The sequence below is a fragment of the Ruditapes philippinarum genome, unplaced genomic scaffold (genome assembly GCF_026571515.1).
Source record: "Ruditapes philippinarum isolate M1 unplaced genomic scaffold, ASM2657151v2 ctg2691_1_1_1_1, whole genome shotgun sequence".
Classification (NCBI taxonomy): Eukaryota; Metazoa; Mollusca; class Bivalvia; order Venerida; family Veneridae; genus Ruditapes; species Ruditapes philippinarum.
This window is the reverse complement of record NW_026856637.1, coordinates 50,483-64,698: the sequence shown is the minus strand read 5'-3', so window position 1 is coordinate 64,698 and position 14,216 is coordinate 50,483. Positions and strand designations below refer to the sequence as shown.

Genomic DNA, 14,216 nt, shown 5'->3' with positions numbered 1-14,216 from the left:
GGGAGACACTAGAAATAGTGGGTGATAGACGAATGTGCGTTCAGAGACAAAGTTAGTCAAATAATTACGTAGTTACTTTCAGCAATCTTAAAACAAACAAAAAAACTACGTAAAGTCATTAAAAGATAATGTCAATCCTAGAGAATTTGGACTATTCATGCATGAATAATATTCGCCGGAAGTTGATTCACAAAGGAAATCATTTGTTACAATTATGAAAAGGGCTCGAGGGGCATAAAAGGAAGCATATAACAAACTTATCTTGGATGTTAAAGTGTGTATCGGATGTTACCGGGGGACTAAAAAGAAGGTGTAGTTTCAATTGCTGTATGGAACTGTAACGACTTATCTAAAGAGAAAGGAGAGGACGAAGACTTCTGTAATATAGATTCTAATTATGATTTTTTTAGACTAATGAACATCTTAAGATAGTTATATAAAATTAAAGGATATGTATCGCACAATTTCTACCGCACATTTGAAAACAGAAAGGCAGTCGAAATAGTGGTGGTATTATGTTGTTTTACAGAGACTATATAGCGAATGAAATTTCAATAATTAGAAATCACTTTGACACAATCATATGGCTAAAGCTAGATAAATCATTCTTTATGTTAGATAAAGACATATATCTATGTGCTACTTATATATATTAGGACAAAATTCGTCTGCTTATAATGTATGTTACCAAAATTTATTTGACATTTTAGAAAATGCTATAAGCTTTTTAGTCATCAAAGAACGATATCGGTTTCGTAAGATTTAAATAGTCGAATTGGACGGAGGTGACTACGTCCCAGACATCCCGCTTGATCGCAGTTAATGGATACACAGTTTAATCCTTACGGTTTAAAGTTATTACACATGTGCAAAGCGACCGGTTTAAGAATATGTAACGGTCGATTAGAATCGACAGGATCGTATAATTATATAATTATTTAGGATACAATGAGTGTTTTGTAATAGATTACCTTCTTGCTCAACAGTGCAATTTTATATACATTTAAACGTGTAACATTTCTGATTTTAATATACCGGCATTCTCAGACCATACAATGATAGAATTTACTATTTCAACCAACACTATAACACGAGATAGTAGCAATTTAAAATCTTTACAGTCAACGAAATGGTCTGCAGAAAAAAGAGATAATATAAGCAGAGGATTGATCACCATATTGTCTGAATTAAATTATTTAATAAGTTATTAAGAGGAAGTATTAGATAGCATGAAAGTAAATGAAATGGTTGACAGATTCGCACAAATAATAAACGAAGAGGTTAAACCATTGTTCCACACGTAATTAACCATGCGGAACCAAAATATACACTTTGACACTACACAAGTGATGAAAAAGGCAGATGGGTTTGATGATTTGTGCAGAGAATAAAAGTTAAAAGTATTTGGAAGCATTACGAGTATTAAATGAAGTGAATACAAATGAAAATAGACACCAGTTAATGTTAAAAAAGAGACAATATAAATCTTGGATAAAAGTAAAACGCAATAGGTGTTAACGTAAAAGGCCGTGCGATGTCTGGAAATACTTTTCAAAGAATAAAAACACAACTAAACGAAAATCTATGCAGGAATTTTGTGATTATTTCAGGAACTTATCAGATAGCATTAACAACATTTACAATTGATCCAGAAAGTGAGAATTACTGCGATAACCCGTATTGTTATGATGATCTTATTTTCGCGGTAATAGATTCTGTAATTCTGTTTAATTAATAATACTAAAACTTGAGATTTTACCTCAAAGATAATATTGAGTTTATTTGATTCATTTGTTTCCACAATTTTAAGTTACTTTTTTGAAGTCCCCGGATTTACTGAAAACAAAGACATTGAGAGGGTGCATTTTCCAAAGAATTCTAAATGTAAAATTATCGTCCAGTAGTGAAGCTATATAATTATGGATATAAAGGACGATATCCATTGTATGTAAACAGGTGCGTTAAAGTGGTCAAGAATTTGCTTAAGATCATAAATACTAGTAATTGTATAATAACTGTTATTAGAGGATTAAGGTTAGAATAAGATTAACTAGGATTCAGAAGTAAAGAAGTTATTATGTGAACATGGTTTTGGATACGTGTTTGAAACACCGTTAACAGAAAATATATGACCCACTTCATATCTCTGTTCAGACAAAGACTGATTGATACATCCACACACTATTGGAGTATCGATTTAGGAAGCAATCAAATATTACATTTATATAAGCATTTAAAGCACCATTTTGAATATGCGGAGTTCTTGAGTATTTTATTTAGAAAAAATTAAGATATGTTCTTATCAAATTTAGGATATCCAGGATTTAAACCGGACGATATGGTCAGAATAGAATTGAAAGAGGTGAAAAAACATGCAATATATGTCTATCTAGAGACATTCATGTTGAATTTCATATGATATGTGTGTGTATCTGCTACCGACTTATAAGAAAACGTAACATTGATAGATATTATTATGAACGACCATCTGTGTTTAGTTTAAACTTACCCAGCTGCATTCAACATCAAATGACAAATGGAAAAAATGTTAAATTTATTGTCTTTTATGTCAAGAATTTCATTTAAATGATACTGATATATATTCTATACCTTCTTTGTCATATATACACCAGTTACTGTTATTCTCAATATTGTATTACATCATTATCTCGTTTGACTTTGACACAGTTTTTATATATAATCATGTTAAAGATGTTATGGATTTAATAAAGCTTAATTTAATTTAATAAACATAAGTTTCTCCATTAGTAACTCATTTGACCATCATCAAGATAGCCATTACACGATACCCTCCAAATTACATCATTGATAACATTATTAAAAGTGTATTTGGTTCAATGTTGCAGTCCCGTTTTTTAATACCTTAACATAAACGTATGTTGAGAAGTAGATATTATCTTGTGTTCCATTTATTAGTAGCTTCAGAACTTTACGGAATTTATATCTTATAATTACCCGTCTTGATAATTCATGAAGAAGATAAGAATAGAACCATATTACCACAGGATTCCATATATAGTTACAATTTGGGGAATATTTCACAAAATTTATTGGCTCCGTTTTTGGAAACACGATCCAATCCAATCCAGTCACATAAATAATATTTGTAAGAACCGCTAAAAAGGCGAAGTCTCAATATTTCACAGAAATGCACATCATTAATATTTTTTATAAATATTTGTTTATTAAGGTAACTAAATTGTTTTTGCTTTGGTGTTTGTTTCTTTCTTAATGCTATAGATTTACATTATGTTTCAAAAGGACATCACAAAGGCATGTGCAACCATATCCATTCATTTGACATCTTTAAATATATTACGACTTAAATGCCTACCTATTGTGTAGTTTGTCGGAATTTGTATCCATTTATCCATTTGCGACGTCATGAACGTCATTTATTGTATATTATTAGCGGCGTCGGGTCGCGTATCCCTTGTCTTTTTAAGTTTTCACATAGTTGTTATCTGTAAACATATTGCATGAATTTTGCCATGTATGTAGAGGATATTTAGATATTTATCTCTTGTATAACTGTGTTCGTAGAATAAACAAGAAGAATCTTTAAACAAAGATACTCGTTTGAAGTAAAACTGGTTAATATTTATATGTTAGTTCTTACTTTTCCATGCAAAGATATATAGAAATGTTAGCATAGCTTGCACAACAATGACAAAGTAATTTTCTTGTAGGCTTATTAATCTTGAAAAATGGAACATTTTAAGATGTATGTGTTTCTAAACGAGCCTATCGTGTTTCGGTATCTAACGCCAACAACTACGCAGCTGTCTGAACTATCCTATACAGTTGAAAGACTATCCTGTACATTATATTTTAAACATCCTTAACCATCTTTACATTTTGTTTTAGAATGGCAATTAGATTACCAGATTTCATTTTGTAATTCTAAAATGACCAAAAGAAAGCTCTTCTTATACCGGTATTCAAAGTCAATCTGATGTTAGACCGCTTTCGGCCAGAATAAATGTGGACAGTACTAATAGAGCTGCAGTCCTTTTACTTTTTTACAAACCCCGTATCAAAAAAGAATAACACTTTCATTTTAATATCATAAGGTTCATACTAACAAAGATTACGAAACACATTGCTAAACACAAAATCAAGCCAAATTTTTTTTTTTTTATCAAATGTAGTAATAAAGAAATGATAAAATGCCGTAATAAGAGACATGTTTTACAACACCTGCGGCGTTCTAAGGTAAAGCTAGAATAAGGAAAACCCGTAAATCAAGAACAGTGACTTTCAAACCTAATTGTACGAACATATACAAATGTATACAACGATGACTAAAACAATTAGAGCAAAAACAAAAAGCAAAATATAGCCGAATGTTATCACATTTCAAAATTGTCATCTAAAATCTGAGAGATTGATCTGCTTTGATAACATTTACTCACCTTTTACACACGTTAAGAAAATAAAACAAACAAAACTGGAACCATATGTTTAACATGTTATCTATGACTCAGTTATTAATGTGACATATATGGATGAAAGATGTGAAATATGCGATAGGTATGTGTTGGTATGTATTGTCTTTGTAACAACATAAATATATTTGCAACATTTTCATTAAAAAGTTTAAGTATATTCCATGATCTTGTTATTCAATCAAATATTCAACGTGACGGAGTGACAATTTTAATAAACACGGCTCTTCATACTGTTGAACAGTTGTTTCATTTTATAATTATATATTTATAAATTACATTTATTATTTTAACCTATCTGGTGGACATTTAAGCTTGTGTGTTGTCTATTTAAAAGTTAAGGCATTTCACTTAGTATTGTTTAAAGTTTTATTGACCTTTTAAAGATAAGGTATACATGTAAAATGAAAAAAGTCAATGTTTATTTGTAAGCTATACTCATAACTGTGTCATTCTAGTTGATGCTGTATTCTCACTCTGACAACTGTATCAATCAGAAAAGCACACGCGAATTTATATTTTTAATTTGCTTTTCAAAACTATGTTTTCTGTTATAGTTTAGCAATTTTACATACTTATTGTCTAAGAATGTCTTTTAATCACATTAATTAATGAAGGAGTCAATTTATGTTACATTCAGTGAAATTATTTCGTTTATTGATTAACACAGAGTGTTATTTACAAGGAACTAAGAATTACTAATAATCCGATCGTTTGTATAAAGAAACCGTGTCAGGTCAAAAAGGGTAACAAACACTAGAAAAAGGAAAATCACTTTAAAGCAATGAGAACAAAACATTTTGTTGACAATTCTAAGCTTGATTCTATTGCGTCTATTAATACACTGCAATGTCCTTCATTCCTTCCTATTGGCACCGTCATAAAATATGATAAACAAGATCAACAAGGAAAGGCGGCGTTCAATGAAAGCAACCCCCATATGACCCAGCAAGTCATAATATGATAAGTCATATTCAATGATTAAGAATTAAAAAGAGTTTATAATGTGTCTTACCATATGAATATTCATGAAATTTCAAAATAAACTAGTTTATGATACAGTGTTTATTTTTATTTGAACGATACACTGTTTGCACTAAAACTTCAATACACAACTTTCATATTTAATACAAAAATTTCTTACAATTAAAAACCGGAATGCAGTGGCATGCATATTCACTGCCGTCCATTTACGGGCTCAATAAATTAAAAGATTGTATAAAGAGTTCCCATATATAGGCCAGGCATTTTAGCCAAAAAATAGACTCAACCTAAAACAAATTCCTTCATAAAAGATAATTTCATATTTGTAATCTACAATATATGTGTTACTACAGAAAAAAAGTCCTCAAAAAAATTTGAAGTATAAGTTGCTCAAAATGCCATGTTTTTAAACCATATAATTTTTCAATTTGTGAAATCTATGAAATAAGACTTAGTAGTTTTATGGATATTGTGGTCATTTATAGTTAAATAAAGTAACACATTTGTACACGTACATGATTTTATTTAAAATAAAACATTTAAAATAAAGTTAATAATATTACAAAATTTGCAACAATGAATAAATCATATATTTGTCATTCAGACTAGTATAAAGTAATACCCCACCCACTAATGATAAAACTATTTTTTTAAGATTTTTGTAAGGTACCATGAAATAATCTATAAATAAGCAGTATAATTCACCAAGATGTCTGAAACATTCTTCAATGATTCTATAGTTAATAATTTCAATATATTATACATGTGTGAAACAACAGGTCTGTTTTGTTGCTATTTTTTTACAAAATGCATTTACGTACTCATATGCCGATATATCACTATTCCTTTTTAATAACATTTTAAATAGTGCACATTAATAACTTTTAAATGTACAAACATTCATTACAACACACATTTATAACTTTTAAATGTACAAATATTCATTACAACACATTACAACAATCATTACATTATAGAAGTGATACATTAAGATGATTACCAACTCTTTTTTCCCTAATATAGTCAAAATTGTACAGTGCATAAAATGTGACTGGAAATGCATAAAATGTGACTGAAAAAAGCAAAATATACAACTGTTGTTAATACTTGTCTAGTATTCCTAATCGGAAATGCCTGATTTATTCACTCAGATTACTCAGAATTCATCTAAGTCTCTTCCGTAGTCTGACTTTCGTAGTCAATAGTATGCGAATTACTACAGCCAGTACCCTGGCATTCTGAACAACACATAGAGCATGATAGTCCATGTTTTCTGCATGTGCACCTTTTAGTATCACAGTTGACCCTGCATGAACATCTTATAACTTTTAGAAGTCTTTCTGGAGCAACAGGCATTAATGTTTGGATAGGAATCAGTCTTGAATCCAAGCTATTCTTAGCCCATCCCCAAAACAAAACACTTAGGTCTCTTCCGATCCAATTCTGAACTTGCAAGTAAACTCGAAAACTATGGAACTTTGCGGCTGCTTTTGTAGGTGGCAATGTTTGAACTTGAACCACAGTGTTTCCAGTGTTTGCTTTATGAATAAATTTTTTATACCTGAGGGTATCTAATCCTTCACCAAATATTCCGTTATATATACATATCAATGCTTGTTCTCCAGCTGCTTCTATTTCATCATGGGTAGAATTAGCATGAAATATATCTGCTTGCCTTTGGAAATGAGCATCAGTGATTGCTTTTTTCAACACCACACTTTTTCCAATGCCGTACAACCTCGAAGTGGTATCGCACCCAGAAAAAGCATGAATAAAGAGTAAACGTTTGCACGTATCACTACCAAGGACTGCTTTTGTTTTCTTGATGTCCCAAATCTTCTTCTTCTTAATGTTGGTCTTCGTGTCGGATCTGTAAAATATGTTTTCTTTGGAAGTATTAGCATGATAGCATAGCAGAACCAATATATCTGTATCTTCACCTATAACTACTGTCGTTTTGTCATTTGCTTTCATAATTGCAGTCTGAACGATTTGAAGATCTGCATCCTCTGAGGCATTTGATACATGACATTTCCTGTCTGTTAGATACGTCCCTAATAAGTTGATGAAATTCTGTTTGTTTTCATAATTAGAGAGGAATACTTCTTTTTTGGTTTTGAAAGGTGTTCTTGCATCAAAGTTGACCTTTGTGCCAATTACTCCTTTTCTCCGGCGTTCATGTGTCACATCTTTAGTAGAAGGACCGTTTACGTAGCCATCAAATACAATGTAAGCACAGCCATAATGTAGCTGCACCATTGTTGCATATTGATTACAAATATCATGGAAAGTCGATCCATATCTCCAAGGTAACCTCTGTACTAACGACCCTCCGTCCAGGACGTAACATACATCGTCATTTGGCACTTGTGTTGCTCCGCATTGTCCGAGTTCCCAAATTGCGTTAGCCAACGCTGGCTTTTGTGCCTCTCGCAATAGACCGGATGAGTCAAATAGTGAAGAAGGATGACCACAAAGCTCATAGGAAAATACTTCTTCAATTCTGTCCACTGAATCATCAGCAACTGTCAATAACCGCTGGAATAATAATTGTGGGTCAACATGTATATCTTCTCCACCAACTTTTATACTGTTTTTTGTACCAAGTGTAATGGCCTGTCGGTTTCTTTTGAAGGTATATTCTTGAACATTCTTTCCTGTCATTTCTTCTAAAATCCTTTGCCCAATATCTACGGCTCGGTCGACATTAACACTAGCCTCAGCAACAGCTCCAGTTTCAATATTTCGTAAACACTGTTGATTCGAAAAAGGGTTGCGTTCTTTTAGAAATTCTAAGAATATTCTTCTATCCTTTTCATCTCTGCTTATCCTAGCTTCAGTACAATCTTTATGTTGTTCATTGCTTTCATACTTTTGCCCCGTGAAGTCTTGCATTGCGTTGTTGATGTCAGCACACGCAGGCATTGAAAGGAGCCACTGTGCTCTCTGAGCCTCTGTCATACCTCGACCTCTCGTCATACCTCCAACTGACTTAACACTCCTCATCAGTACTTGTTCAATAATAAGGTCTGACGATAATCCTGCCCAGTATCTATCACTTCGTCTAATCACATGGTGTCCTTCACAAAAGGCTTGATATACATTTGGATGTGTATCTTTCAGGTCAAACATATCTTGAAGGTACACGTATCCAGATTTCAGGTACAAATTATGTCCTGATGCAGCAAAGAAGGGTAACATTTTCTGCATCGATTCACAGTGGTTATTCCATAAACCCATTCTTTCTGCAGCTATAAATTTCTTTAAAATGGCAATCATATCCATATATTGTAACCATAGCCTTGCAGTTCTGTTTTCAATAGCAAGCCTACATTTGGCATTTTTAAACATTTGGTTCATCTCCAAAACAGTTGTGTCCACACTTATTTCTTCCAGATTTATCTGATTGGCTAAGATACCTTCAAAGATATTTGTTACATGCTTAGTGTCACCTACTTGGATATTTTTGTATTCAGGGTCAGCTGTTACACATTCATCATTATTGTTTAGGTCAGTATCTGTTATTAACAGTGTTGGAAAGATTTTCTCTACCAGTATGATATTCAAAGCATCATCAACAAGAAAGTGTCCTCTGATTGCTCTACTAACTGCCTTTCCACTTAGCATGTTTCCCACCGTGTTAGGAGCATAGACTGTTGCTAATAGCTCAGCTAGTCCTGTGTTTTCCATTAGTCGGCCTATACTCCCAAGAAAGCTCATTTGTGTATGGAAAGCCCCAAGTCTCACAATAACATGTTTAATGTCACTTCCTTCAGGCTCGTTCGTGATGATATTCAACGCCTTCCAATACAATGGCTGGTCAAATGTAACTATAGGTGCTGAATTAACACGGCTACTCTGCAATGCCACAAATTTCAAAGTTGAATAGACACATGCCATGTCACTTGGATTGAGATCTATCATAGGCATCATCACAACACTTGATTGACCCGGATATGACCCTGTTCTTACCATCTGCATAAGTCCTGACCAGCTAGGTGCTTGCATTTTTAGAGGACGTGCAACTTTTATCACAAAATCAAGAGGCTCAAACGGTTCATTTATTATTTCGGCCATCTTTTTAAACACCATTCTTTCCATATTGTTACTTTGCTGCCTGTAGAAATGAATATTAATTTTTCCTATTTCAACAAGATCATCATTTGTAATCAGACATCTTGGAATAATTTTTTTCTGTTCTAACTTTGGGGTAACTGCAGCCACGATACCCATCCCATGAAATGTCCCATGTCCGTCAAGTGTTCCAGTGTTATGGTCAACGTTGTCTGCGACAAACTGTATAAACTGATCGTTCATTTTATCTATTTGTGTTCCATGAGATGAAGCTGAAGACCGTTCAAATCTTTGAACTTCTTGATAGGTAGAACAGAAACCAAGACTACTCAACGTGTCAATCAAAAATCGTGAACCAAACTGGTGGTGCATTTGTACTCCTAATCCAATCTGGAGGGGACAAATAATTCCACGGGGTCTTGACGATTGAACAATTGCCTGTCCTATTGATAACGTCTTTAACTCATATGATTTATTATCAATGATAAGCTTTAAAAACAACTCCAGACTATTTGGAACATACTGTCTGTTTTTGTCCTTGCTCATTATATCGGATGAAGTTGGATATTCTTCAATACTCTTTTCTATTGATTTTATGTCATTAAGAATAAGCTTAGCAGCCGTTTCTATAATCGCCCTTGTTTCTGACTCACAGTCATGGTTCTCGTTTCTGTGATAGAAAGAATGAAGAATACCATGAGCGTTACTTTTAAATGTCACAACATTTGGTTTCCCATTTAATTCAGATATCATGATACTATCTCCAAAATGTTCTAGAAGTTTCTTCTTCATGTAAACGCTACTATAGGCCTCTGTACCACAAAGTTTTTCCATCTCATTAACAAGGTCAGACAAAGACATTTGTTCATTAGCATTACTCTCAAAATATTTGATAACTTCAGAAAATGCATTATCAGCAAGTACATTTGTAGGTCTACCTTTCTTACATTTGCTTGGTTCTAGAAGCTCCTGCTTACATACAGGAATATTACATCCTGACCTAAAATTAGCACAACATGTCTGATGGTACCTTGCCTCAACAGCCGGGAGATCCTGTGCAAACTCAATGCGCCCCAATACAATTTTACCCCACTCATCACATCGTTTTTTACAAATATCTTTAATACTAGACTGAAATTCTAAAGTTCTAACAGGAAACACACCATAACCCTTTTTACGGTCTTTGAACTTTGCATTGCTGCCACAAAACAAACAGTTAGTTTGAAAGTCAAAGCGACTTTTACAAGATTGTCTTGTACTTGGGCTTGATATCTGAGTTTCGTTGCATTGTACGGTTCGCTGACTGTTCGGGTGGCAATATTTTCTTCTGCATTCTTGATGTACAACCATCCCAGGAACTACGTTTAGCTCATCTCCTGAAGATAAGATATAAAGGAATCCTCTAAACTAAAAGAAACAGTATTTAGTATTGCGATATTTACTATTTCTAAATATCAACCATTAAATCAGTATCATTGCATCCTTTGTTTGGTAAATATTTGCAAGCTGTTGTCTCGTTTTGGAAAATTTACTACACATATTTATTTAGATACTATTGAATTACATATAACATGTGCAAATGACTCATACATTTCTGTCTTATATTCATATATTATTTAGAAAAATGAAAATTAGTGATCAACCATAAACACAAGCTTAATCGGACTGAGCCTGCAACAGAGTGTTTGTCCCCATGTTATGCATCCCGTTGTTTCTCTAATTAGTTCGTATTTTTCAGTTCAGTTACCTCTCAGTTTACTTGCTGTCATTAACCCTTCACACCCTTTCTCCCTCAGTGTTGATGTTTCGCCACCATCTGCCTTGTTACAAAGGACACAAAGAACTGTCCCTTCAATGCTGAAATAATAACAGTGCAAAAGGTTAATTTACTCAAGGCAGACATTAAACGAAAATAATCAGCTTTGACACTGAAAGGGGTACAATGATTTGATATTAAACAAGTTTTCAAATATCAAAAATAATGCATTATTATATATTTTGGAGATTTAAAATAATGTTTTAAAATAAAATACCAAACAACTATTTTCTTACCTCATTTTACGTACTCTTGGTTAATGTCACATTCACATCATTAACATATGCAGGTATGACTGATAACTGAAATATAAAGTTAAATGTATTGACTATAATAATTTTTTGTATGTACTATCCACAACATTTTTATCAATCGCATTTGAGAATGTTCAAATATTACCTCGTTTGATACAATAAAAATAAAAAATTGCAAATCGATATCAACATAATGTTCCTATAATATGAACTTTTAAAAAAAAGCATAAAAAAGAATGAATAATATAGAATCAATTACCATCAAATATATAACTTGCAATTTTCTTCTTCTTAGTTTACCATTTTAGCTTGATTAGCACCATGCATGCTCACGTTATCTGTTTTATGCTGAAATATAAACATGATGTCTAAAAGACAACCCTAAGTTATTACAAAATACATTTTTCACAAGAAGTAAACATTTTAAATAATTTATTTTGCCTTATCTACAATTATAACGTGTCAACTCCTTGAAATATGAGAAAAAAATAAAAAAAATAAAAAAACAACACTTTTCGTGATTTTGACCACAACGCGCTTCCGTACAATAAAAAATTCGAGAAGGGTTATATATATACAAATTTCTATATAAATCGGCAATATTTTAAGCAAATTCCTATGTGATTTTAAATAACTCTTCGATAGAAAACATTCTCCAACAATAATCAAATGATAAATAAATGTTTAATACTTATTTAAACAAAAATTCAGATTAAAATCGCGAAATTGTATGACACGTTTTGTCATGTGCAAAATCGCTCCGATGTAATGCAATTATTTTCGTATATAAACATCATTTTCCGCTGAAAATATACATATTTGACTATAAAAATGACTAAAATTTCTTACCTTTGCATGAGAAAGCCTGGAATTGTAGTTATTTCTGATATTTTACCGAAAACATAAACAACCTTGAACGTTGACATCGACACCGGTAACGACCGGAAGTACATAGAATAAAAATATGGTGTACTGTAAGAGACACGATTTAGTTGTGACTTTTACTTAACTTTGAGATTGATTTTCAAGGACTGTGCAAGGAATTTTTTTGAGGACTTTTTTCTCAAAATGTAGATACCATATATAATTAATTTAAGCACAAAAACATTTGTGAAGGAATTAGTTTTACCAGAATTGTTATTATGACTGGCCTAATAAATTTCTGGTGATAAATGTTTCAAAGATAATCTATTCACACATAAACTATAGGATCAGGAAATTTTCCATTGTAATGACGTTACAATGAACTGAGAAAAAGAGTTGTTAAGCCTACCTTCTCGTTGTGATAAAATTATTAACCGAGCAGATAAACATAAGATCTTATAAAATGGATAAAATGCACATTATTTCAAAAGGTCACCATTTTTTTTCTCTGTGGTTAAAAGCATATGTGTAATCTATAATGAGAGATATTATAGTGTCTGTCTTATGATCTATGCATAATATTGTATTATGTTTAATATTTGGGTGATGTTTTTGAAAATGAAAGAAAAGTATGTACAATTCTGAAAATAAGACAAATCGTTAAGTTTTTCACTCTTTAAACAAGTTCCGCAAAATTAATTCCAATTAATTTGCCTTACGACGTAAACTCGTTTAACATTTCAAACTAGCATCAGTTTTGAATCCCATTGTAATAAAATATGATGACTATAAGTTGTTTATCATAATTATTGCTTATGTTATTATTTGATTCAGTATAATAAATGGTTAAACGCTGAGCAACTGTTATCTTTATAATATCTTACTTATCTTATTGAGCTTCTTATTAGTTATCTTTCTCGAAATAAACCCTTCATTACCTTAAAATATCACATTTTTATTGAAATACAACCTTCGCCACTTGATTTTCTGATTGCAACCATTTATTTTACATATTTGTCATGCAATGAATAAATAATACATAAGCATAATAAAATATATAAGAAAGCAATTTTCCTTTCTTGTATGATATCCCAGCAAACATGCATATATGGGACCCATATGGGCTATATCTAGGCAAGCCCATATGGGTATGCCCATATTGGACCTATATGGGACCAATATGGGCAAGTCCATTTGGGTACGCCCATATTGGACCCATATGGGTCCCATATTACAGCACTATAAGGAAAAACGATTTTTCGTTTATTTATTTCTTTAGAACTTGTTTACTTTGAGCTATAGTGTGACCACCTTGGCATAAATTGCTATTATCTTTTATAAAAATCGTAGCATTAACATTTATACAAGCCATGAGGGACCCATATGGGTCCCATTTGGGCAACCCAATAAAATATTAGCATGCCTGAGCAGGTGCGAGAAATTAATTTGTTTAGTTTTTATATTGGTTTTAATTTTTATAATCTAAATATTAAAATGTGTTTTTAGACTATTTTAATTCAGAAATAATTTATTAAAATCAGCATTTGATGAAAAATTTATTTCGAGCATGCGCAGACGTGATTTCCGCTGCCGCTTAAAATCAAATTGTGTATTGAAACGTTAAATTGTAAAATTGTACACGAAAACAATATTTCATTTCAATTCGGAACATTTAACGACAATTTCGTATAACGAACTTTCATATTATATCCTTACACATTTATTGTGTGTGTAGGTAAGTGTAAACGTCATTTA

General features: G+C 32.1%; 1 protein-coding gene across 1 annotated transcript; it reads right to left on the bottom strand.

Moving 5' to 3' along the window:
- Positions 1-6,083: 6,083 nt before the first annotated feature.
- Positions 6,084-12,745, bottom strand: LOC132747189 (uncharacterized). Its single transcript, XM_060736521.1, has 5 exons — positions 12,447-12,745; positions 11,857-11,945; positions 11,580-11,645; positions 11,275-11,384; positions 6,084-10,903 (listed from the first exon to the last, which is right to left on the bottom strand). The coding sequence occupies exons 3-5, from the start codon at positions 11,582-11,584 to the stop codon at positions 6,621-6,623; spliced, it is 4,398 nt and encodes a 1,465-aa protein (XP_060592504.1). The 5' UTR covers positions 11,585-11,645; positions 11,857-11,945; positions 12,447-12,745; the 3' UTR covers positions 6,084-6,620.
- Positions 12,746-14,216: the final 1,471 nt, after the last annotated feature.